This window comes from Pteropus alecto, unplaced genomic scaffold, assembly GCF_000325575.1.
Source record: "Pteropus alecto unplaced genomic scaffold, ASM32557v1 scaffold23, whole genome shotgun sequence".
Classification (NCBI taxonomy): domain Eukaryota; kingdom Metazoa; phylum Chordata; class Mammalia; order Chiroptera; family Pteropodidae; genus Pteropus; species Pteropus alecto.
The window spans coordinates 6,595,604-6,622,246 of record NW_006435837.1 but is presented as its reverse complement, the minus strand read 5'-3'; the positions used below and the strand labels follow the sequence as shown (position 1 = coordinate 6,622,246).

At 39.8% G+C, this 26,643-nt stretch overlaps 1 protein-coding gene across 1 annotated transcript; it reads left to right on the top strand.

The window, feature by feature from the left end:
• Positions 1–2,540: 2,540 nt before the first annotated feature.
• On the top strand, positions 2,541–25,786 carry ZRSR2 (zinc finger CCCH-type, RNA binding motif and serine/arginine rich 2). The gene is made up of 11 exons (XM_015589185.2): positions 2,541–2,667; positions 3,030–3,109; positions 7,207–7,297; positions 10,052–10,160; positions 10,356–10,442; positions 13,167–13,205; positions 13,806–13,924; positions 18,699–18,912; positions 21,573–21,628; positions 22,353–22,462; positions 24,561–25,786. The coding sequence occupies exons 1-11, from the start codon at positions 2,627–2,629 to the stop codon at positions 25,022–25,024; spliced, it is 1,410 nt and encodes a 469-aa protein (XP_015444671.1). The 5' UTR covers positions 2,541–2,626; the 3' UTR covers positions 25,025–25,786.
• Positions 25,787–26,643: the final 857 nt, after the last annotated feature.

The window sequence follows — 26,643 nt, the reverse complement described above, 5'->3', positions numbered from 1 at the left end:
TTGGAGAATAAACCTTTTTTTCTTGCTCTCCTTTTTTGCTTGCAATAAACAAAAAATACATTTACGGATCATTCTTTGGTCACTTTATAATAACTAAGACTCATATTTAGCAATAGCATTATCTATGACATCATTTATATAAGTAAAATACTTTCTTTAACTTTTTTAGATAATTAGCTATTTTCTTTCTTTTTTTAAAAAATAATTAGCTCTTTTCTAAAGACAATATAAAATAAAAATTTAGGCATTTTTCCATAGAGGGGGGATAAACTAAAACATACATACTTGAGATTAAGTAGATGATATATTTCAGACACCAAGAAAAACAGAAAATACATGTAGAATACATGTATTTTATTCTATTGTAGAATAAAGGTTAACTTTGTTCTGTTTATTGGAATATCATAGCAGAATATATCTTTGCTCTAAATTTTTACACACCTTATTTTTATCTTATGATTTATCAATTCAAATGATGCTAACTATAGTTTGAAAATGAAATTGGCTTTTAGAGTAACTTCTGTAATGAAGTTAACTTTTTCATGAAAATGGATTCAGAGGTTAATTGCTGAAGATAAATGTCTCCTATAAAAGGAGACTTACATTCGTTCTAAATCATAATAAAATCTAAATCTGTATCCCTTTTTAATTAGGAGTCTCTTCTTAGAAGACATTCTTCCTTATTGTTACTACGTGGAAGTCTGGCGTAATTCATAAGAAATGTTACAGCAACCCAAACACTGAGCTTTCAGAATGGCAGTAATTCTCAGCATAAGTCCTGGTCACAGGAAACAGCAAAATTGGTGATTTGCACAGCTGCATTGTGTGCCACTCAGTACATTCTCTAGTTTGGTGATACAACTGTCAACTCTCCACCTTCAAGGAGTTTAAGATTTAGTGCAAGCAGACTTGTGAAAGCAACAAAGTGCAATATAGTGTGATAGGTGTTATGAAAGGTGAAATACTTGTGCTGGGAACACATGCAGGACAAATACCTAACCCACTCTTGAGAGGGTTGGGAGGTTTTCACCCCGATGATGATATAATAGCGACTGTCGTGGACACTACTGCCAGGCACTATGCCAACATGTAGCATACTCTGGGAACTATTATTACTCTCTTGATTTTTACAGAGTAGGTGACTGAGGTCTAGACATTAAGGAATTTACTCAAGATCAGAAATTCAAGGTTTGAGTTTCCCAGTCATTCCAATTCCAAAACCTATGTCCCTAATAACGGATGCTCTGAGCTGGACAAGGTCAACTTGTCCAGGTGTGTCACTCCAAGTATCTCCGGAAGAGGAAGGAGGGCAAGGCTTTATGCAGAATTTGGGCTTCCGAATGATTCCAAGGAGGAACTAGGGGAAGCAGGGGCCAGTCTAGTCACTGAGTAGCTCAGTAATTTTGATTTGGAGGAGAGAGGAACAAAGCGAAGCCAGGGAAGTTATCCAATCTCTCAAAAGGCAGGTTATTAATCATTTTGCAGCTGCAATGTGTCTTTGGGAGAATCATTTTTTTCTTGGTCTTGTCCTTGGCCTTGTATGTGTACATCACAGTCTGAGTAATTGCAGGGCTGATGTTACTTTCTCAATCCCTACTCTCATTGCGACAGTTTAAATCCTTGCAACTTCCCACCTAGATGGTGATATTCAGGCTTTATCCCTTATTTTGCAAACCAGAGTAATTTACCTAAAACACAAATACAACCACAACAAGCCTCAACTTAAAAGCTTCCAATAGTTTCCTGTTGCCAACAGAACTGTAAGTAAACGGTATTAGCATGGCATACTAGGCCCTCTTCCATAACCCAGCCCCAGCCTACCTTTACCGCTGTATTCCTAGATACACTCCAATTGCCCTTTAAATTTGATGTCCAAAATTCTTGCGGTTCCAGCAGATTCTACATTTAACTTCTCAGTGCCTTTGCTTATGCTGATTTAGTCCCATCCTTCTCCACTAGGGTAAAGGCCATCTTCCTTCAAAACTCAATTCAGGCATCAGAAAAGCTCTCCGTGATTCCCAGGTAGACTATGTTAAGTAAACTTAAGTTGCCTGTACCATTTTATCTTATTTATGTATCAGTACTTCTCTGCTTCTAGATTGTAAGTTCCTTGGAAGCAGAGGTTGCACCTTGCAACCCCAAAAGTTAAGTTCACCTCTAGAGCCAGCAGGTGCGAATGGGAAGGGGCGGAGTCTACGACTTTGTCTAAGCTGATAGGTGGAACTGCAGAAGGAGGCGGAGCCTGGGGGATGTCGGACTGGGAAGCTAAGCGAGCTGACGTGGGTAGGGTGAAGCTTCGTGAGTGGATGAGAAAAGAGGGAAAAGTGTGACTTTAACCTCCTGGCCACGAGACACCCCTCTATGGTCTGGGGAGGTAGAGACAAGACACTAAGAAGCACTGGGAGGGAAGAAATACTCCCAGGGCGGGTAGGAATTTTCGGGAAGGAGACATTTAATTGTGCGGTGTTTCAGAAGATGAACTACCTACAAACATCTCCCATTTTCCGTCTTTGATCGGTCCCTGCCCGCCGGAGCAACCGTGCGGCATCTGCGCCTGCGCGCGGTTGCGCTCTCTGTTAAGCCCGCCTCTTCCGGCGGCTCTTGTGGGCGTGACGGCGCCGGCAAGATGGCCGTCCCTGGGCCGCTGTTGCTTCCGGAGAAACCCAGGTAAACTGGGCTGGGGGGAATTAGCGGGCCGAGGCTGGGCATGGAGCATATTCAAGCAGGAAGTAAAGGGGAACTAGGCAAGCAAGCGAGCCTCCGCGGCGGCGCGGGGACGCGGTCCGGACTATCACGGGCGTTTGTCGGCCCAGGGAGGCGAGAAGAGTAATAGGTGCCGGGATGGGGAAGACCTGCCGTCTGGGCGTGAAAGGGCGAGGCAATGTTCTTTAATCGAAAAATGGGAAGCAAGATTTTACTCCCGAGCACCCGGGCGATTTCCTGTAACTAGATGCGGACAGGGGAGCTCGGGCAGACACCGCCACAGGTGCGGCCACTGACGCTGGAGTGTGCATGTCTTGTTTCTCCAGCCACAAAAAGTATAGGGCCGCCCTGAAGAAGGAGAAGCGAAAGAAACGTCGGCAGGAACTCGCTCGATTGAGAGACTCAGGTAACGGACTCATCCTGTTTCCTGTGTGTGAAATTGCTCTCCTCACTCCCGTCCTAACTTGAGGTCCCAGTGTCAGAAGGAAGCCAAGTAATGTATCTGATAATGAATTGCTGTGGCTACTGCCTTCTCAGGTAAAGTTACGTTAGACTCGTGTCAGAAACTGTTAACGTACTAAAGGGGGAAAAACGCATAGTGAATCATCACCCGCTGATTATGTGTAAGTATTTATGGACTATCTAATATTACAGGTGCAGGCATCACGAATTACAGCAGCTAGCACAGCTCTTGCACGTAGTAAGTATTCGGTGAATATTTTTCTTTGTAAAACCAGCAGGAGTCGAGGGTTTTAGACATTGCAAGTTTCTCTCAAACTTGAGTAACGCAAGAGACCCTTTGTCGACTCATTATTATTAATATATTACTGAAATACATGTGCAAAAAACTAGTTATGAAATGCTTATTTAACTGTAAAACATATTTACAAATTACAAAGCCAAGTGAAATCACACATCCAATAAAAATTCAATCTACGTTTATGTGATGTTACAGATCGTGGGAAACATGCTCACGACGTGAATACGGTACTGATTAGAGTTTAGAGTGCACTACTACTTTTTCCCTGTGGTTATTTACCACTTTTTTTTTTTTTTTTGGCAAAATACTGTGGAACCTTCATCGTGTCATTTGGCCTTCGTATGGCAGAATTTAACATTTACATATTAAACCTGTCTGTTTAATATAATGAAATTAGTACTAAGTTGTAATATTATATAGTAGTTATGAATGCAGGTGGAAGCACTGAAATCACACAGAAGTACTGGATTATAATGGTTGTCATCCAGATTATCCAAAATATATTTATTAAGTTATCTTAGACATATGCGGTGATGGAAGGAGACTAGACTGTGGGTGGTGAGCACACAATGGAATATACAGATGTATAAAGTTGTACACGTGAACCATATAATGTTATTAAGCAATGTTACCTCAATAAATTTAATTTTAAAAATAGAATCAGAAATGAAATGGGGACAAAAAATCTTATCAGAGACAATTCTTGAGGTCCACAAACCATGAAGGGCCTCAAGTAACCAGGATTTGGGGGCCATGAGAAACATAGCCATAGAAGTTTTATTTACCGTTGGAGTTGTCTAGTAATTATTTTAGTGGCATTGCTTGGAATATTTAGAATGGAAGGAGCAGTGTGTTTACCTGTACCCTTTTTTTAGCATCTCCTTTTTTATTCGTTCAGAACTGGTCCACTAGAGAGGCAGGATGAAGCATCAGGGAAAACCTAGGTAGAGGATGGGTTGGAGTTATTGATGCTCTTAGTGATACCCCCACCTCCCTTAAAGTTCTCAGCTACCTTACTTGTTCATTTAACCTATTTTCTTTGAATATACCTTTTTGAACCTTTTTTTCCTTTCCCTGTTTTAAATCCTAAAGCTGTTTGTATTGTGTTGATTCCCCCATGTCCCCCACCTTGATTTGCAAAGTGTGTTTGGAGTGAGCCTTTGTGGAGAGACAGGTAGATGGTGTCCTTTAGCAGTTTAGTTAGTGGAAAGATGCAGGTCACTGGTCTGCTCAGGATTGTATGGCTAATGGCAGATCCAAGGCTGAGCACTTGTCTCTGGATGACTGCTCCTACTTTTGTCCACCCAACTCACAATTTGTTATTTAGTGGTGCTTCATGAATACTGTAGCCTATCAAATACTACAGTTCATTGTAGCACACATTGGATGGCAAAAATTACCCAAAAAGTTAGAAAGTAGAGATATTATATAAGAATCGCTATAAGAATGAGTTGACAAATGATTGGTAGAAATTTCTGGAATATCGGCCTCTCAATTCCAGGTATCCTCTTTAGCATCCAGTTCTACTTAAAGTAATCTGAAATGAGCTGCCTTGTCAGAAATTAAGGTAACATTAATCCATTTCCCGTTTGCCCCGGGAATACTTGCCAGCGGTGCTGGTGGCTACAGTGTTTACTCGAAGATAACTCATGGATTACAGTTCTAACCTTACCCCCAAAGTTTGCCACAAAATATCTTGGTTTTATTATTTTCACATCGCTCTAGTATATCAGCAGTCTTTAGAAACAAATGACATCATTCTATTTATAGTATTGTCTTCAGTAGTGGTATTTATTTACAAAACATAGTAATTCTCAATTGCTGAAAATATCAAATCCCAGAAAACGCAGCATTCCTACATGTGATGTTAACATTGTTCTCAAACACTTGTTAGCCAAAGATGCATTTGATGAATCCGATTTATGTATACATTCTGTTACATTAGGTTTAAAGACAAGTTCTGTTTAGAAATAACTCCAAGAAATTTTTATGTTTTCATATTGAAAACCAGTCAGATTTGCTTCACCCTCAAAGAACGTGTTCATGTAAAATTAAATTAACGCTAGCAGCGAGTTTTACTTGTTTTTCTTTAAATGGGAAATGGGTTAAGTATAAAAGGCAAGTTGTAAAACTATAGCATGATTCCATATAGTTACAATTACATATATTATATATGTAACATCAGATATATGCAAGAATACATATATGTAAAGAAAATGCTGCACCCAGAACTATTAGTGATCACCTCTGGAGTGTGAGAGCTTGGTTTGTGGCAGGATGGGGGATTGAGTGAGTCAGGCAACAGATGTGTTTGCATATCAGCCATGTGCAGGCAGTGTCTAGTCCGTGGGCACACCTCTAAGTCAGCCGTAGCCTCTGTGCCAGGTTCTCTGCAAGGCGCTTTATGTACATTAGATTATTTCTCTGAATTATTAGATATTATTCTGTGCGAGTTAGAACTTATCTTAATTTTTACCAATTTTCTTTTAATTTCACATGTCAAAATAATAAAGTTTACTTGCTTAAGAAAAGTAAATTATTGTAATTAGGAGGAGGTGAGCCTTTGGCGAAACCTATAGTCAATATATTTGACAGACACAAAATCTTTTTCCTTTAAGCCTGAGATCTTCTGTTACATTTTCTTACTATCACTTCAATTTTCCTCATTTTTTTCCCTCAAATTTGAATTCTGAATAGGAAAGGATATGTGTTTATTATATGAAAAATTGTTTTCCTGTTTTTATTTTGAAGATGTTCCAGTGTACTCAAAGTTGAAAAAATATTACCATAAATGGTCGTGAACCCTTCACCTAAATTTGCCAGTTGTTAACATTTTGCCTTACTTTTTCTCTCTATAGAAATAGATACATACGTACAATTTTTTTCTGAACCCTTTACATGTCAGTTGCAGATATCATGATCCTCATCCCTAAATACTTCAGCCCGCATCTCCTCAGAATAAGGACCACAATGTTAAACTTGCACCCAAGTGAAAAAAACAAGAATCAATGATATATATGGGCCATATTTAAACTTTCTCAGACCAAGATTGATTATTTTGTAAAGCTCAAGCCAGTTGTCTGGTGGAATGTCCTGAATTCTGGATTAGTCTGTCTTTTCCCGATTAGCTTCAAGTTATAATTTTCATGGCAAAATACACAAAGCTGATGCTGTATGCCTCTCATTGCATACATCAGGGAACCTGTAATGTCTGTGGTTCCACGCCTGATGATGCTAAGTGTGGTCCACGTTGCCAATAAAATGGCTCCTTTGTAAAGGATGTTTCCCCCTTTGTAATTTGTATTCATCTGTGGGCTGCTATTTTGAGATGGTGTAAATATCCTCTTCCCAATAGGCTTTCTTTCAATGTTTTTAGCATCTGTGTCTAAATTAATTCTTAACAGTGGGGTTGCAAAAGTGATGACTTTTCTACTCGAGTCTCCTATATTTCTTAGTCACCATTTTTCCGTAAAGATGGATGTTCTCTCCCACACCCCACCAACTTTTTGAGTATCCCTATGAAACCATTAATTTTAAATTTAAGGTTTTATCTACTACCGTCATTGTTCTTTTTGATGCTCACATTGTACCATATTTGGGCGGTTGGAGCCCTCGTTTTTAGAAAATTATAAAAACAGGTTCATGCTATAATTGTAAAAATTAAAGAAGGTATTTTTTTCCTAAATTATTGCCTAAGGGTTTGTATACTCAGATAGTTTAATAAAACATTTAAATTCCCTCAGGACTCTCACAGAAGGAGGAGGAGGAGGAGGAGGAGGAGGAATCTTTTACTGAACAACAACTAGAAGAAGAGAAGCAGTTGGAGATAGAGAGGTCAGTGCTGATTGAAGCACTTCTCATGAACCTAGTCATTTCATTTGAATATTATGTCTTTACTAACTAGTTTGGGTCTTCTTTATAAAATCTTACACAGAATCGGTCTTAGAAAATACCCTGGATGAGCTATTTAACTCTCTAGGTGACAGGGTAAAACTAGATGTTGTCATTTTTTTTTCTTAATGAAAGTATTTTTCACTGTTTTTGCTAATTCATAAATATTTTTTAAAAATCAAAATAAGTGTAAAAGGGCTTCAATGAACTCAACACTCCCAAAGATAGTCACTGTTAAGAATATAAGAAAGTGTAGATGCATGAATATAAGAAAGTGTACATGCATATTTCTATTATAGGATGGTATTTATACATATCTAAGTTGCTTTTTTTTGCTAAATTTATGGGACATTTCTTTCAGTGTTGATGCAGAGATTATTTCAACCCTTTCAATGGCAACACAGTATCCATTGTATAGCTATAGCATAATTTATTCTTTATTCATAATTTATAATTCTCTCCTAATGAACATTCAGGTTATTGCTATTAAATAACGTTCATTTACTATGTACTATTTATTATTATTTATTAATTTACATTCAGAATTTTTAAATTTTACAGTGAGCATCCATGACTATATATCCTTGGTAATTGTCCTGTTATTTCTTTAGGAAAATGCCTAGAAATGAAATGGTTGGGCTCAAAGGATAAATATATGTAAAATGTAGATGGGCAGGTAGGAAGGACATCCAGGTTGCAGTCTGCAGCTCCTCCAACAGTGAATCAAGATGCCCATTTCTCTATACCTTCACTCACATTAGGTATTATCAGTTTTTAAAACTCCTATGGTGAAAAGTTGTATTTCATTGTTTCAAATGTACACTTCTAAATTCGTAAGATTTACTATCTTTTTATATATTTTATTACCTATTCGTAGATTGCTTAAGTCTTGTATCGTTCTCTTTTGGGATATATGTTTTTAAGTTTGTAGTGTAAGCAGTGTTATTGCTTACGAATATTAATCCTTTATCATATGTATGATGTATATTTTTCTCATTAATCATCAGTCTTAGCTTACAGCATTACCTACCATAATTTGATTTTCACATCATCAGCTTTCATGATATCTGGCCTTGGTGTGTGACTTAAAAAGACCTCTCTCATCTAGAGATGACAAAAATATTGTGCTACTTTTTCTCTCAGTATTTTTCAGGGATAGTTTTTTTTTTAAACGTGGTACACAAAAATGTGAATGTACTTAATGCTATTCAACTGTACATTTAAAGTTGGTAAATTTTATAGTATATATATTTTGCCACGATAAAAAATAAATTTTTAAAAGGAGAAAAAAGCTTTCTAGACACTCTCTGTTTAGTATGTTGCTACTTTTCTTGTAATTAATTCCTCTTCTCTATCTAAGCACATAAATAGGTCAAATTATCAAAATGACCCCCCACCCCAATGCAGTAGCGATTGGGAACATGGAGTTGCATTTAGCCAGATCTGCATTCCAGTCCTGGCCCTGCCGCTTCCTAGCTGTGTTCAAGTTGCTTAATCTCTCTAAGCTTCAGTGTCCTTGCCTGGAATGTGGGTCAATCCTAGCACCCACCTCGGAAAAGGGGGAGAGTAGATGGAGGGGGGTGGTAAGTGTATGGTGCCTAACATAGTGTTAGCAGGTAGGAGGTGCTGTAATAACTGGTTCTCATCAGATTTCTGTTATGGTGAAGATGATATACAGTTGACCCTTGAACAACATGGGGGTTAGAGGTGCTGGCTCCCCAAGCAGTCAGAAATCTGCGTGTTCCTTCAGACGTATGCAGTCTCTTCCATGGTGTGTTCCTGGAATCTGCACTTGGAAATGGAATATATTTTTCCATAGAGTATTTGAAATTATGGTTAGGTCCCCGGGCTAGACTTAAAACCTTACCTAACTCCTAATGTTGCTGAAGCGATATAGAACAGTTTCTTATATTTCATTTCCTGTTTCCAGATTCAATGGGAAAATGCAATCTAGGTTCTAAACACCCAAATGGCTAATCAACTTTTGAAATGTAGCCCATCTTTAATTAGTAACTTGTGATATTAGATGTCTGAGACACCATTTTAAGATAATATCACTCTTTATAGTTGGTCATTTTAAAAAATAAACTAGATACTGCTTATTTATTTTTATAACTCTTCATCATCTTTTCTTAAAACTGTAGCTTTATTTTAAAGGCATGATCACGATGTGGTTTTATTTTCCTCCTTTCAGCAGTTTCGGTGCTTAGGGCAAACCACAGGGGTCTCTTCACTAGATAGAGTAGCATCCGAAGGTTTACGGCCCAAGACGCCAGGTTCCCTAGTGCCGCAGTCCTGGCTGCCACTTTTAAAATGAGTAGAATAGGGAGGATAATACTTCCTGAATGCGAAAAACTGGATGTGGCTTTGAAACTTCTTACTCACTTCATTGGTACCTAAACATTACTATAGTCAACCTACAGGGAAAGTTGTGTCATTGTTTTATATAAAAGATGTCACAGATACAAAGTGTAGAAGTGATGATTAGAAAGCATTACCCTCTAGGCAGATAGTTGCTGAAAAGTAGTGCTTTTCAGATTGCTACTCACATCTTCTCTTTCTCTTACCCCCACTTAACTACTTTCCAGAAAGCATCTTTCAGGATAGTTTAATCATTCCCAAACATGTCATTTTACTATTGCATGTGTGTGTATTTGTAGATTAATGCCCACTTCTTTGATTATGTTATTTCGATAGGCAAAAATTACATGAGGAGTGGTTGCTGCGGGAGCAGAAGGCACAAGAAGAATTCAGAATAAAGAAAGAAAAGGCAGAGGCAGCTAGAAAACGGCAGGAAGAACAAGAGGTACAGTATTAATCAGATAACCAGTTAACTAGTTAACCAAAACTCATCAAGAGTCATGTATCTTGAACTTAAACTGGATATCACCCATTTTTAAAGTGTTGTTAAAGTTTTTCATTTATTTGCCTCGTATGTTAACTTTTAAAACATAAAAACTAAAAAATATTACTTGTCATTCTTTTTTTCTCCCCTGTAAAGAGAAAGTTAAAGGAAGAATGGGAAGAACAGCAGAAAAAAGAGAAAGAAGAGCAGAAGCAGAAGCTACAGGAGAGGAGAGAAAGAGAGGTGATTCCTGTCACAGGAGGATAAACGCACTGCGTATCCTCTTAGTGAGCAGATGCGGCGTGTGGCGGGTTGAAGAATAAGCTATAGGCATAGCAGGGTTTGGGGCTTCGGGGTTTCGTTTAGAAAGAGTCATGTTTTCAGTATGTACACTAGAGTTTCCTTCTGATGCTCTTCTTTTGGTCTGTGCAGTGGTGGATGCCTTAAGGTTTTTCTTCAGCTTTACTAACCTTTTTACCCTTTCTACCAGAGATTTGCAAGCTTTTTCTGTAAAGGGCCAGAGAGTAAATACTTTGGGCTTTGTGGTCTGTATGGTCTCTGTTGCAAACACCCAGCTCTGTTAGTGTGCCCTGAAAGCAGCCATAGATAATCTGTACATGAATGGTGTGGTTGCATTTACATAAAACTATTATTTATTTACAAAAACAGGCAGCCGGGCCCTGCTTTACACTATGTACCACTCTAGAGCAAATGGTTTTTCTGGGGTTCTGTTGTATATGGGTTTACTTGGTTAGAGAATAATATTTTGTATCGTTTCCATATATATTTAGTACATAAGAGACTTAACTGTTTATGACATGTCAGCAAGAATTAGTCGATTGAAAGAAATCAGGAACTCAGATTTGAAGAATTAGGAAAGTTTTTCGTTATTAAACTTTGACTTCCTTTCCAAGTTGGGCTATAAACACAATTGCAGCTAACACATAGTTGCTTGTTTAAAAAAATCAATAAGGTTATATGTATATATCTCCTGTATTTTCAGAATTCTTTTTAAAGATTGATTTGGTATATTCGCTGCGGTTCCTTAACAGTATATTTATTTCAAAGATATCACAGCTCATCTTGCCTTGACTGATTCATCAGGAGGTATCTTTTCTGTAATATTGCTGACTTTGAATGGCATAAAATTGGGTAGTTAATCAACTTATCATGGGGAAAAGTGCATTTGTTTACATCCTAGTCATGATGGGTTAGAGACAGCCTCCGTGACCTTTGTTTTTTGTCTCAGGCTATCAGTTAATTCCAGTACAAATCTTAGATACTCTAATTTGAGCATGACTTGCCAAATAATCTTTGACCTCAGTAGGTTCTTAGAGGCAGGAAAATTGTTTGGAGCTTATCTTTTTTTTTTTTTTTTTAATAGAGAGTAACCAATCCCCATTCTAATGGTAGAATATTCTTCAATTGAGGTCTTTTTGTCAGTAGATAAAAGCTCAGGCTTTTTTTTTTCCAAAAAGCTCAGGCTTTTGTTTCAAAGGAAGTCTGGCAAAATGTTAAGGAGAAGTGGGTAAATTGAAGTCAATTGTGAGCGTATATAAAGGGACATGCAGTCTGTTTCCGCTGCGTGCTAGGCAGTTCCATAGTGGACAGAGACAGAGGCAGCAAAAAAGACAGTCCGTGCTCTCACTGAATTAGTTGTCTAGGTAAGAGCCAGATGATAAGTAGGGAAGAACTCATTTTACATGCCGTAAGATCATGTTAAGAGCTATAAAGAAACAGAGCAGGGAGTCATGTGATGGGTGGCTGGGCCAGGGAAGTACTTCACATCGCTGGTCAAGGAAGGCTTCTCTGAGGAGCTGATATGTGAGCTGACACCTGAGTGCTGAGATCTCAGGGGGAAAACAGGTCTAGGCAGAGGGAAGAGGCCCAAACATGGAGCTGAAAGGTCAGGGTGCCTGAAACCTAGAGACCAAAGCAGACAGCCACAGGGGAGGAGGTCAGCACGGTCGGCGGGTTCAGGTCACATGGGGCCTCCTGGATTGGAAGGACAGGTTTGGATTTTATGCTAAGGGTAATGGGAAACTGCTGAAGGCTTTTAAGCAGGGAGTGACTTTACCAAGGAGGCAAGAGTGGAAGTAGGGCGACTAGTTAGAAGGCAGCTGCTCCAGATGGGACATGGGGGTGGTTTGGGTGAGGGTAGTGCCTAAGACAGAAGTACACAGATCAGAGTGTGATGAGGAGAGTCAGCAGGACCCTGGTAGACTAAACGGACGGGGAGGGGAAAGAAGCGGAGAGGAGTTCAGATCATACACTTGTAGATTCTAGTTTGAACTGAGATGGGGCATTTACATGGGTGAGGAGGAGGGACAACTAGAGTTCCATTTGGAGCATGTTAAGTTACCAAGGACACTTAAGTGACCAGGTAGGGTTAGCAAGTAAGCAGCTAGACAGATGTCTTTTATGAAACGCTTTAAGGGTCTAGGGAAGTGAAGTCCGTTGATCATAATTTCAAAACTTGTTTAAATGCCGATGAGGTCAAAATTTACTGGCATATTGCAGGACTTCTTTCGCTTTAACGAAAAATTTGGAATTTTTCGTCAATCCTAATTACTCTTGTTCATGTTATATTTTAGCATCTGTTAAATGTTTATGATGTTTCAGCTAGCATCGCACTTTATTATCATTAATACCTCATCTTAAAAACTAGGACATGGTATATGTGCTCAAATACACTAAATATTACTGTTACTGAAACTATTATAAGTTGATATTTTCAATATTTTGCGATCTCAGTCATTAAATGTCCTGTTTGAATAAAAACTCTCACCTATATATCCTTTGAAAACTTCAGAAGACCTGTGCTTTAAAAAGCAAATTAGAACTTGAAGCCTTTTGTATGTGTGGGTTTTAAAAAATTGTTACACATGAGATTCTTAACCAGAGAAACCAGATGTGACTTACCTGACTCCCAGGTTTTCATTGCTCCTATGTTTGCACCATTTGTAGGAAGCTGTGCAGAAGATGCTGGTGCGGGCTGAAAATCAGGTATTTTTAAAACCTTTCATTAAGAATTTGAGACTGATAAACATTTCTTTTAAAAACAGCACTTTCAGTAATGTTAATTTTGTGGTACGCTGTTTAGGTCACGTTTGAGTATCTGGAATCACTTTTGTGGCTCTGTGATCTATGTAACAGTAAGAACCACAAAAGTTTATTGATGAACATAAACAAATGGTATTGAATCCCCTTGTATATAGTCCTTAATGTATGCTTAAGCAACATCACACAGTCTCACCCCCAGTGGACAATTTAATGTGCTTTAGAGGAACCTTGATTTCATCAGTGCTGGTTCCCCAGCAAGGCCTTTGGCCCTTCTCAGAATGCATGGACAAAGGGAAACCTTAGTGACCATTCCTGGTGTCTGTAATGGTGCCCGATAATGAGCACTGGCTGGGAGCCAAGAGAGACACATAGCTCATGTCCAAGGCACAGTTGTTTGTAAAGTCTCTAATGTAGGTTACAATTTAAATGCGTACGTTCTTAAATGAATCTGTATTTTTGACCGAAATATTTGAAGACATTGTAAACATTTAATTCTTCATGGATTTGTACACTATTGGTAAACTCATGGTTTTTTCTCAACAGGTGGAAAAGGGTGCCACATGGCAAAACCCAGAACCACCCACGGACTTAAGAGTATTGGAGAAAGATCGAGCTAATTGTCCATTCTACAGTAAAACAGGAGCTTGCAGATTTGGAGATAGGTAATTAATTTGCTTATATCATATCAGAATTAGGTGACTCAAAATGTTGAAGTTTTTGGGTTCTGGTTTTGCGGGTGGCACAGGCTTGAGTTTGAAACGTTTGGAGGCTTTGCGAGCTTGTCTGGAGGGTCTAGCAGGGGAGCATAGCTACTTGTGTGCCCTTGACATGCCTTTGACCGAAGAGCAGTCCTCTCCTCTATGGAGGAAGGGAGGGATGCACTTGAGGCAGTGAGGGAGGAAGGAGTCACCCGCCTAGGCAGCCAGATAGCCGATCAACCGTGGCGATCAGTGATGTGACAGATGTCGCAGCCAGATCTCCCTCACGTCCAAGTTTGAACTGTTCATAGTGAGGCATCTGCTGTGTCCTTGCTGCTCCTCCAGCCCCCAGCTGTCTATCCTCCTCTTCCCCCAGTCCTCTTCCCTTGCGGGGGGCTTAGCCCAGTTCTCTGACGGGGCTCCCTTTGCATCTTCCATAGCTTTATGAAGACCTTTTGTTTTTAAGTTTCTTCCTGTGCTTGAATTAGTCCATGTGAGACAACTTAGATGGGGAAATCATCTATTTCAAGAGACCGGAGCCGTCTGGCTTTATTTTTTGAATGACAAACACTGTGCACAAAAGAGGCTTTAAAAAATTGGATGCCTAAAGGGATGGTTGTGAAAGACAGGGTCTGAGTTGGGGACGGGGAGTGTGTGTGGGGAGGTGACTATTCTGTTTCACCACTCTCAGTCTGCTCCAGCTCAGCCCCAGGTTCAAAAACTGGCCTTTAGCAGCTGTCACTTTGGGAAGATTACTTAAGCTCTTTGTACCTTAGTTCTCACATCTGCAAAATGGGGATTAAAAATAGCATTCTTTTTATCAGGGGGCTGTGAAGCTGAAATGGATAAAGGCAGGGAAAGCAGGTAGAACAGTGCCAGGCACATGGTAAACCCTCTCGGTGTGTTTGCTGGTGTTTTCATTTTGTTTTTGTTGCCTTTATTCTCTGAGACACTCTTGTTCCCAGTGTCTTTTGGATCATTGTTTTTGTAACAGGACATTCATGTGGAAATCTAAGTGTTGATGTCTTCATTCATTTAATAGATACTTGTTTATACTAACTGTATGCCAGGCAATGATGATTTCTATAATATGGCCTGATTATGAATGAACAGCTCAAATTAGGTAAATAATTCGTAATGGTGAATGAATCCATCCGAGGCAAAATTTAATTATTACCGCGCATTCTGCAGAGGGAAAAATCTAATTGTATCTGAGTATCCTATTCTAAAAAGGGTTATGAATAGGCCATTTCACATGATTTAATGAGAAACTGTATGTTGTCTCTCATGTTTATCTTATTCATAAAATTATCCATGATGTGAGTTTCATTTCCTTCTTTGAAGATATGAACCTTCTCTATCATTCTTTCTTTTTAAATTTAAGCCTAAACACTATTTTACATTTTTTAAGAACAGTGGTTCTTAACATGCATGTTCTTTGATGCATGTTAGAATCATCTAGAAAGCTTAAAAAATTTATATCCTACCTCAAATGGAGTAAATGAGAGTCTCTCAGACGTGGGCAGCCATAGTTTTGAAATGCACTCAGGGGTTTCTGATGTGGCCTAGGACTGAGGCGTTCATGCAGGATATGTAACTCCTTGTGTATGTCCTGCATCCAGAATATCTATGAAAAGTCAGTAGTGAAAGCTTCCTCCTGAGAAACTGGGAACTAAGGAAAAGAGAGAGACTTTATTCCCCTTTGTACTTTTACAAGTGTTTTCCAAATGTATGCTCAGTTTCATCAAGAAATAGTAATGATTGATGTAAAACAACCCCCCCACCAAAGAGAAAAATAGACAGTGAATTATCTTTGAAAGACAATACGAGTTCACATTTTTGTGGGTAGCTGAACCAGTTTATATTTAAAGTTTTCTGGCTGTAGGATTTCTCATTTATGATGTATCTCTAACATTTGCTTGAATGTTAAGACTTGTGATCATCTGAGTCTGACTCTCCTCCTGTTGAGCATAAGTGAGACAAGGGGAGATGTTCTAAATGGCTTCAGGGAATCAGTTGACGGTACTTACTTATGGAAAGAGGATGGACTGTGAGGCTCCCTGAGAGTCATTTCAAGGAAATATTGGCAGTGTTCAGATTAGTTTGTGAACATTTCTTAATATTTTCATAGGCATATGAAATTTCATCATCACAACTATCAAAAAAATCCGACAGCGTTTTGGATATTTTCATCATTCAAGTGATGAGTTGTGAAATAAAATTCTATGAAATTAGCAGTTACAAAATCCAGCACCATCCCTTCAGACAAAAATACCCTGCCCCTTTTACAGGGGACCACGGGGACTTGCTCCATCTAGATCATGCAGCTCTTCTGTTGGGCTTTGTCATGTTATCAGATAAACACTTCCACAGCCTAAGCATTTTTTTTGGTTTTGTTTTTGTAATTATTAGAGTTTAATTCTAGGACATGCTATTTACTCATTACTTAGATACTTAAATCAAGCAAGACTGCCACAAAATCTCATAAACATTACCTTATCCCAGGGACAAGCCAGTAAATGGTGTGGGTCTCCAAATGTCCCAGCTAACTAACTAGGCTCTTGATTTTAATACATCCCAACAGCTGATGAGCTATGTAGTTCTTACTGAAAAGGAAGAATGCGCGAGATCTCTGGGAAGACAGAGCTCTTCCTGGCATCAGATTTGAAACAGTTCTCTCATGAAGTACTGTATAAAGACATTGAGTAGGAAGGCAGACAGTAACTTCAATAAATTTTATTAACAGTTGCGGACATAATTTTCAGGAGACTGTTTCTTACAGAGGCCTTCAATAAATGATTGCAGCCTAACTGCAACATACATGTGAGGACAATGGTAGTGGGTACCCGGAGTGCTCCCATGAAAGAAAAAGTGGCCTAGTCAGTTAGCTGTACCTGAGGAGACATTTGGAGACCCACACCATTTACTGGCTTGTCCCTGGGATAAGGTAATGTTTATGAGATTTTGTGGCAGTCTTGCTTAATTTAAGTATCTAAGTAATGAGTAAATAGCATGTCCTAAACCAGGGGTTCCCAAACATGGCCGACCTCCAGGACCAGATAGAGAGTTACTTTGAAAGTATTGTTCCCCGGGGTTGGGCCTGGTTAGTACTTGAGGTGTGAACAGATGGTCTGGGGCAGGATCTGAGAAATCTCAGTTCTCCCCAGGCGACTCTGAGAATCACATAGGCTTGGTACCACAGCTTTCGACTGCCTTCCCAAGTATCTCTCGTCTTAGCTGACTTTTCAGTAGGGGCTATAAGGCTGGCCTTGAATACACTCAGATTGTATGGCCTGTCTCCAGGCCAAGTGGGGATTTTCCCTAGATAGGGACTGGCTCTGTCTCAAAACTCACAAATGCTCATTTGACACCCTGGGAACTAGAGCCAAGTTCATTCAGATAGCATAAGCCTGTGAGCATAATTTTAACATTTAATTGGTTTCTAGTTTAATTCTGCATGTGCTTCATACTTGTAAAATTCTGATTCACCACAAGCACTCAGCCAGGTTGAATCCTTGCTCTCTGTGCTGTCGGTAGCTATACTTGGGAAAATGGATCTCATCACAAGGTCTCCAACTGAATAATCCAAGAGGGTCCTTTGGAAAATAGAACATTTCACGTTAATGAGCACTGCACATTTCCGAGCTGGGCTTTTTATATGCATTATCTCACCAGGTGCACAGATATATATTATGAACATGGAAAATGAGTGTGAGTTAAACATTTAGTTATTTCAGGGCCATTGTTTTTTTCCAACACTTGCCTAATTTTCAACTTTTTTTCTTCCTAAATTCTGGGGATATTTTTTCTTCCTAAAATTTTTGTCCTAATCATGCTTTTAACTAGAAACTTAATCAGGAAAATTTTGATATTTCGGTATCTTGAACTACATTGTTTTCTCATTTCATTTTAGAAGGCAGTAAATAAGAAAATAAACTCATAGAAAAGATTTTTTAAAAATCACTCAGGAAAAGCCCGGTCCAGTTTACACTATGAAAAGAAAATTGTTCTTCATAAGGGTTAGCCTCCATTTAAGTAAAAATTAATTACATTTATCATATCGTAGATAATGAACAGGTAGTACACTGTAGGTTAACTCGGGTCCCTTGGGTCCTCTACCCAGCCATGCGACCCAGATAAGCGTGCTTCTCTAGGACTTCTGCTTCCTTCTTTGCACAGTGGGGATGATACTAGTCCTGACTGTCCTAACAGACTGCAAGGATCAGGAGAAAAAATATAAAAATGTCATGAAAACTATGAAACGCTATACATATATGAGATTGAGATACTCTTTTAGCTGGACACAGATTAGCCTCTCTAAGCATCAGGTTAGTCGAAGATGGTATAGAACCAGGATTGTATTGTTCTTACCTTTCTCCTAAATCTCACTTAGGGTATCTGTGTGCCCGTCACCACAATTTGTCCTGCCAGCTGACCTTCTTTTCCCCTATGCTTTCACATGTGTCAGGCTTCCTGAACTTCATCAAAAGGCAGGTTGACTGAATATGAACTTGGAAATAATTTCCAATTTTACATTTTAATGAGAGTCAATAGAATATTGGTCAATCTTAGAACAGTTTTCTTCAGTGTTGAAATTTCATGTCTGAATGGGTTTTATTCTTACAGTTAAGTCAAAACAACCAAGTTACCTGAATCTCTGTCTCAATCTAAAGCAAGCACTTTATGTGGCATTGCTGACCGTCAGACCACTGAATCGAAGCGTCTCTTTCACATGCAGGTGTTCACGTAAACACAATTTCCCGACATCAAGCCCCACCCTTCTTATCAGAAGCATGTTTACAACGTTTGGAATGGAGCAGTGCAGAAGGGACGACTATGACCCTGACGCCAGCCTGGAGTACAGCGAGGAGGAGACCTACCAGCAGTTCCTGGACTTCTACGAGGACGTGCTCCCGGAGTTCAGGAACGTGGGGAAGGTGGTCCAGTTCAAGGTGGGCGCGCACGGTGCGCGTGAAGGAGGGCTGGCTCAGCTCACACCGGGGTGCCTGACGGGGCTGGGCGCAGGCTCTGCTGGGGCAGGGGCCGCGCGGAGCAGTCCGCGCCGGGCCCGTTGCCTGTTACGTCCTCACGGTACATGAAACCGCCTACGAGCATGGAAGTTCCTGCCAGATGGGGAAGGCTCTGCACCTCTTCAGTACCTTTGCGGTCCAGCTTTCCCAGCCGATGAATTGTCTGTGGCAGGCCCTGCAGGTAGCCGGCCCAGCGCTCAGCGAGGCCGCCTGTGATCCCTGTGATGGAGGCGCGCACTCCCTGCCCCCGCAGGCAGTAAACCCAGTGTCACATCACGTACGCCGTTTACCGAGTTTGCTGTTGCGTTCTCGTCGCATTGTGTTGGCGGTATCAGCTTGTAGCTACCACCCGGGTGCAGGTTTCTTCTGGGGCTACCCCAGGATGTAAATCTTGATTCCTTTTTTTTTTTTTTCACATTATTTTTATTCATTGGATACTTAACAGTACTGAGCGTAGTGTTCCCACAGTCATGGTTCGTGATGCAGCTATGGGGTCAAAAAGGCATTCAAACCACATAGAATTATTTTAGCACCTTCCTTGACACAAGAGTGTGAAGTCAGATATAATAGCCACTGCTGCTGGGACCCAGTGGTTGAATTCGGTCACAGTGAAGCCTCCTGCCTTGTGATTTGATCAGATCCAAACCTGAATGATTCTGTTACGTTAGTGTGGGAAAATGTCTCGTGATTTGGAAAAAGCTAGGAGTAAAGCGGTGAGATTTTTCCTGCTGGTTGGAAATGACAGGAAGTTGGAACAGCCAAGGAACAGAGCACTCGTGAAGCTCAAGGTTATACTTCTTTCTACTGCTTTTAAGATTTTTTAAATTTTTTCTTTCTCTTTTGCCTTTTACTTCTGTTGTGTATGCATTCCTGTCTTCACACTGGTCAGCACAACCAATAAACACGAAAGCACAAGCGCCTGGCCACATATAACATGGTGTGCCACATTAGTGCGCTTCGCCCAGGCCTGCATTCTTGAACATGTCACCTTACCTCATTGTGCCTTTTCCTCATCCCAAAAGTAAAGGGATTGGATGACATCAGTGATTCCCCTCAGGCGTCCCTACATTGTCCTGCTTCATGAAGGTCGTGGTGGATCCGCTTTCTGAACTTCGGGCCGAGTAGGGGAAATGACGCTATCACCTGCCACAGGCCACCCACTAACCACGCGAATTTTTTTCTTTTGTTTAGAATTCTGTCTGCCACGCTCATGCTAATGACATTGGCAGTTGTAAATGGAAAGCTGTTTGTTTAGTAAATTTTTAGCAGGAAAATTTTCAAAATGTCATATTTATCATGAAAAATTAACAGGTCCTTGGGAACCACTGGCTTATGTGATCGCTAAAGTCCCTGGCATGGCCAGTGTGGCCTCCCAAGGCACTTTGGTCCTCCTTCTGAGGCTGGTGGTATCCATTGTCTGTCATTATGGATCCTGCCTGTTTTTGGATGCTCTAATAAAAATACTCTGGAATAAATTTTGTAAAATGATAGATTTATTTTGAAAACAAAAGCCAAACATTAGTATGAATATTTGAGGACTTTTTTATACCATTATATAAAACCAAATCAGATGTGTCTTTTTTCAAGGCAAATGTTTAAATATTCAACCTGACAAGTAATAGGAACGGTGCATATTAAAATCAGATATAGTTATACCTATCAGGTAAAAAAATATATAAATTTTCTTAATGCCAAGAGTAGGGGAGGATGTGTGAATTAGTAAAACCACTTTGGAGGTCAGTTCGTCAGTATGTAGAGAACTTGAAGGTAATGGGTGTCACCCGCTTGTGGCTCTGCACTCCAGAGAGATCCGTGGACCCATGGACCTATGTTCCAGAACGCTGTTGATGAAATACTGGCAGCGCCTTGGCTGTCTTGTCACTGGAGGACTGGATAAATTCATCTGATAATTTGCCATATCCAGTATATAGTAAAAGTGAATCATTAAGTTTACAAGATTACATCTTGAAAAAAGAATGTGAATAAGTACTATTTATATAAAATTTTAAAGTGTATGAAGCAATGAGTATACGTGGTTTACGTGTATGTACGTGTTTCTTTGCGTGTGTATACATAAATATGTGTATACCCATATATACGTAATGCACATGCATTTGTATGTATGTGGCGGTAGATATTTGTGTCGGAATGTGAGGGATATGCCTAGCCTCAGGATAGTGCTCATGTATGTGATGGAGGAGGGAGAATAGGCTGGAAGGGCTTTTAACATCAACATGTACGTATTTAAACATTCTCAGTCAAAAAAGAAAATGTTAGTGTTAAATCTGAGTGCTGTATATATAGGCTGACTTTTGGTCTCTGTATTTTCATGTATATGTGAAACATTTCATATATATGGAACAAAAAAACAATCTGGACCAACAGGGGGCCTGTACCACCGTTCCGTGCTGAAATGTGCCTTAAATGTGAGGAGAGTGGGGTTGTATCTCGATTTTGGAATCTTGAATTGATTACTTTTGGTAATGTGGGCCGGGCAAAGTGTGTTGGTGACTGAAAGGATTCTTTCCTTTAGGTGTTTTTGATTTGTTCTTTTAGTGATAGAATTCTTCCTTGCTCCTTAGGTCAGCTGCAACATGGAACCTCATCTGCGGGGCAATGTTTATGTTCAATATCAATCGTAAGTATTCTGAACATAAAGTATCTTCACATCCTGTTACAGTATAATGTTGTGATTATGTGGATATCTGGGATTTTTACACTGAAAACAGATTTCATATGCATGGTATTTTTTAAAAATGTAAATATTTAGAGGTGATATAGAAATATAGAAGGGATTTGAAAATAATGCATTTGTATTTCCATCTTTGTATACTTATAGTTTTGAATCTTTTGCAGTACAGTTACTTTTTTACTAATATAATTTTAATAATTAAAATACTGAATAATAAATACATACCGAAAAAGGATAACTAGAGAATAGAAAAGTATAAATTGAAAGAGCCAGAAATCGAAGCCCCACGCAAAGTCAGTGTGCAGCCATTGTATCATTCCACTCGTTTTGCTGTTTGCCTGGGCTGCGCCATGGCTAATGGGCTAAATTAACCATCTTAATAAGGAGAGCAGCAGTCCTAGCCGAGAAGGAGCAGGCTCTGACCATGGAAGACACTTCTGCATTTTTCATGGGCCAATCTTTTGATTTAAGAAGCTTTGACTCAAGTCCATTTCCACGCAGCAGAACCTCTCAGAGGGCTAGTGAAAAGGGTTCCTGAATGGATTTCGAGCACAAAAGCAGTCAGCTTGGTGGCCCTACAGGAAACTAATAAGAGGGTTAATTAACAGCAGGCTTCATCAGCATCGTAGGACGTTACTGTAAAGTGCGGCCTTTGATTTGTGGTTTAAAGGGAAGAAGAATGCCAGGCGGCGCGCTCTCTGTTCAACGGCCGGTGGTACGCAGGACGCCAGCTCCAGTGTGAATTCTGCCCAGTGACCCGCTGGAAAATGGCCATCTGTGGTAAAATCCAACGCGATTTCCCCCCAGTTGTTCCATTGCTATGTAAAGGGGCATTCTTAGAGGAAAGACCACCTTTTAAAGGGGTGAAGCATAGCTTTTACCTCACACGGTAGATGAGCTGAGATCATTATGTAAAGGACGTCACATTTTAGATCTGTAACAGACCTTGTGGATCACTTTATGCATGAAGCGATTGTCACAGTGTACTGGTGACAGAGCTGGGGCTGGAATTCCAGTCTTCTCAGCCTCCATCCTGGGCTCTGTATCTGACACTTCGAGAAGCCTGAGAAGTTGTGTCTGTGGGAAGCCACCTTTTCCTTATTGCTGTTCAGAGGTGTTTGTTATTCATGGGCTCCCCTCATTTGAGCCATGTTTTTTCCTCCAATCATCCCTAATGAATCTTTGGTCATCTTCGCCACCTCTAACATTCCCTGCCTTACTTGACATACATGCTTTCGTGTGGTAGAGATCGATCGCAGCTGCAGGGCGTGGTGAGGGTACGTTCAGTCACACTGACTCCAGCGGTGTTTTGATGGCCTCCTTCTTTTTTCGTTTCTGTCAGATGAGCTCAGCCAAACTGTTGCTGAGGTACCTGCAAGCGAAGGGATGGAGCCCTTCCCTGACTCTTGTATTCTACTTGCTTCCTTAAAACCTCTTATTTAAAAACCTGTACTTTATAAGTCGGAATCTTTGATCACCTGATCGTAATGGATACTGTCAGTTAAAAAGTATTTATTGAAGGAAAGAAAAGAAGTTTAGAATTCTTTGCTTTGGAAAACCGGAAGAACCATTATACCTTAAGTTTAAATGCTCAGGGACTGAAAGGAATGGAACTGTTTTTCTCCATAAAGGCGGTTGCTTTTGTCAGTTCTTGGAAATCCAGTGTGATTTCGGTGAGGTGCTCGTGAGTGCGACTTTGACTCCCCCATAGCAAGAGGCTATTTGACTTGTTTTTTTTATTTTTTTATTATTATTTTTAAATTATTTTTATTTTTATTTTTTTAGGCGAGGCAACCCATGGTTGACCTCACAGATTGCAAGGACCTTGTCAGCTTACAATCCCTTATTTCAAATTTTGTTTTTAAGCCTACAGCTCCTGGTCTTCCTAGGTCTCTCATCCAGGCCCAACCCTGCTTAGCTTCCAAGATCAGACGGGATCATCACTTGTTTTTTTAAATAACAGCTTGGTTATTTTCCCTAGTAACTAATGGTTTTGAGCATTTTTTCGTGTCCTTATTATTGGCCATTTCTGTATGTTCTTCAGAGAGAACATATTCGGAGTCTATTCGGAGACTTTGCCCATTTTTAATTAGTTTATGTCTTTTTATTATTGGGTTGTAAGAGTTCTTAATGTCATACAGGTAAGTCTCTTATCATGATTTGCAAATATTTTCTCCCATTATATGGGGTTGTCTTTTCATTTTGATGGTATCCTTTGAAGCATGAAAGTTTAAAATTTTGATGAAATCCCATTCGTCTTTTTTTTTTTTTTTTTTGCTTGTGCCTTTGGTGTCATCTCAGAATGTGTTGCCTAGCTCGATGTGACGAAGATTTTACTTGTATGTTTGTTTCAGTGTTATCATTTCATGTCTTACATTTAGGACTCTGATCCATTTTTACTTTGCGTATAGTGTGTGGTATGGAGGTATTTCACTTTTAACTGTTTTACATATTTTGAGAATTTACTGCTTTTAAAAAAATGATGTCCCGAAAGCATGATGCCACAGAGTCTCCAAGGGCTGGTTCTTCAGTGTTGATTAGGGACACACACTGTCAATGAATGGGATGGTGAAACCCTGGAAAAAATTATGTGGTCCCCATTTGTTCGATCGCACTCCACACCATAATCCGGTAGAGGAACAGGATATTCTGGTTAATTAAAACTCCTGATTTGTTACTTCTCACAGTGCTGTTTGTTAGAGCATTTGAATATATTCGAAATTCTGGGAACCAAAACCGTGACATCAGTTTACGCAGGCCCCTTTTAAATGATACACAGGAGAAAACAGTTCTGTCACACGCGAACATCAGAGATGTACCTTCTGAGAACGATTGAGTGCCAGCAGTCAGTGCTAACTTCCTCACTGTTTCGTCGCAGGTTTGTTTGAAATACAACAGTGCCCGAGAGGGAAACACTGCAACTTCCTTCATGTGTTCAGAAACCCCAACAATGAGTTCTGGGAGGCTAACCGCGACATCTACCTGTCTCCAGAGCGGACTGGCTCCTCCTTCGGCAAGAACTCGGAGAGGAGAGAGAGGCTGGGCCACCACGAGGAGTACCACGGCAGGCCCAGGCGGAGGAGAAGCCCTAGCCCGCCCCGTTCCTACAAAAGAAATGGAGAAGCAGAGAGGAAAAGGAGAGGCAGCCACAGGGGCAGGAAATCTCACCAGCGCACGTCGAGAAGTCGGGAGAGGCACAGCTCCCGCAGCAGAGGAAGGAAAAGGGACCGCAGCCGGGGCCGGGGCTGCCGGGGCAGCCGCAGCTCCTCCCGGTCCAGGAGTCGCGGCGGGAAGAGGTCACCTAGCAGGGACAGAACTGTTCTGACTTCCAAGTCCAAATAAACCGACTTTGGTTTTACACGGTTCTACATCTTACTTATTGTGGCCAGTACACACCTGGATAGCGTGCTCGGAGCCCACGTGGGTTCGCAAGTCTGGCAGAACGCTGTGTAACCTGGAACCCTGTTGAAAAATGCTCTGATTCTGCTACAACTGCTGTGTTTAGGGAATCTAAAATGTATAAATAACTTGAAACTTACTTACAATCCTTAAGATAACTAGTCAACACTGGAGCATTACCGTAGTCTCTGTTTTCTCCTGTTTTGGGTGTGCACTTTTTTCACATGAAGTTCATATATGGCTGCAGTTGAATATGCTTTCTTTCAGTTCAGACACTGTCGTAGTTCATCAAGCCCTATTCTTAATGTTATTTTTACTCACTGCATAGTGTGGATCTATCAGTTTCTTCAACCATGTCCCTACTGTTGGATTTTTAAGTTATTTTAAGTTTTGCACTATTAAAGAATCCTGTGCTATAAACAATCCTGTGGTAGATTTCCTTAAATACTTTCATACATTTCGGGTCATTTCTTTAGCATAAAATATATCAGGATATATAAATACTGAAGTATTTCCAAATTGCCCTCCGCAAAAACTACAAAAAAAGTTATCACACATTTTAGTTTTCCCACACATCAAGTTACTTTGATCTTTGCCAGTTTGGTCAATTTTATGCATTTAACTGCTCATTTCTGTACACACTGGCTGAGTCAAACACTTTTTTCCATATTTAATAGCCAATAAATTTGGTCGTTTTGCCCTTTATTAATCTGTTGGATTTTTCTACATGCAATACCTGAGCAGCCTTTTTTATTTTAAAATTTACTTTTTCGGTTTTCAAGTATTAAAGGGTCGCCAATTTTCCCCCTCCTTCCTACCTCATTTTTGCACTCCCTCCTGAGTTAAAGGTTTCCATTACAGTGTTCATCTTTTTTATGTGTTGGAGAGTTCTTTATATAGATGTAAATTTTATGTCATTTTCAGGAAAATTAGGGTTATTGCTACTGAATATGTCTAGTGTTACAGCAATTCTGATGAAAAAAACGGTCAGAGAACATTCTATAAAAAGCTAAAGACAAAATATTATTAGATTTCAGATCATAAAAGATGCTTTCATGCTTCCTCATAAATTTTTAATTTTCTAAGTAACCTTTCCATTGACATACTTGGGATCTTGCATTTCACAGTGTGGCAGTTGGCAACCTGAGATTTGAAAATAAGGACGTAAGGCTACACAAAATAGTGAAGTTAAGACAAATGGAATAGGAGTAGCTTGGAATAGCTTCAGATCGGGATTTCTGAGTGATAACTACTGAAAATGACAGTGCTTTAATCTGTAGTCTCTACAAAAGGCAAATGTATTCTGTGGTCCAGAATACATTCCATTTGAAAAATTGATTTGTTCCAGACTGAAAATGAGAATTTTCTGTAATTATCTACCAGATTCACTAATGCTGAATACTTATTACTAAATTCAATGTTTTTCAATACTTTCCTAAATACAGCCAAGATACAATTAAATGTGGTATTCAAAGCTGAGGAGTCTTTAATAGATCATTGAGAGAAAAAATAATGGAGGATAAACACCAGCTTGTGCTCAAGATAATGATGAGATGTTAATG

Bases quoted from the DNA above. Each gene is read 5' to 3' on its own strand.
- ZRSR2 (XM_015589185.2), top strand. From the start codon at position 2,627: ATGGCCGTCCCTGGGCCGCTGTTGCTTCCGGAGAAACCCAG. The intron at 7,298-10,051 runs GTCAGTGCTGAT...TTATTTCGATAG, and splicing joins AAGCAGTTGGAGATAGAGAG to GCAAAAATTACATGAGGAGT. The intron at 10,161-10,355 runs GTACAGTATTAA...TCCCCTGTAAAG, and splicing joins AACGGCAGGAAGAACAAGAG to AGAAAGTTAAAGGAAGAATG.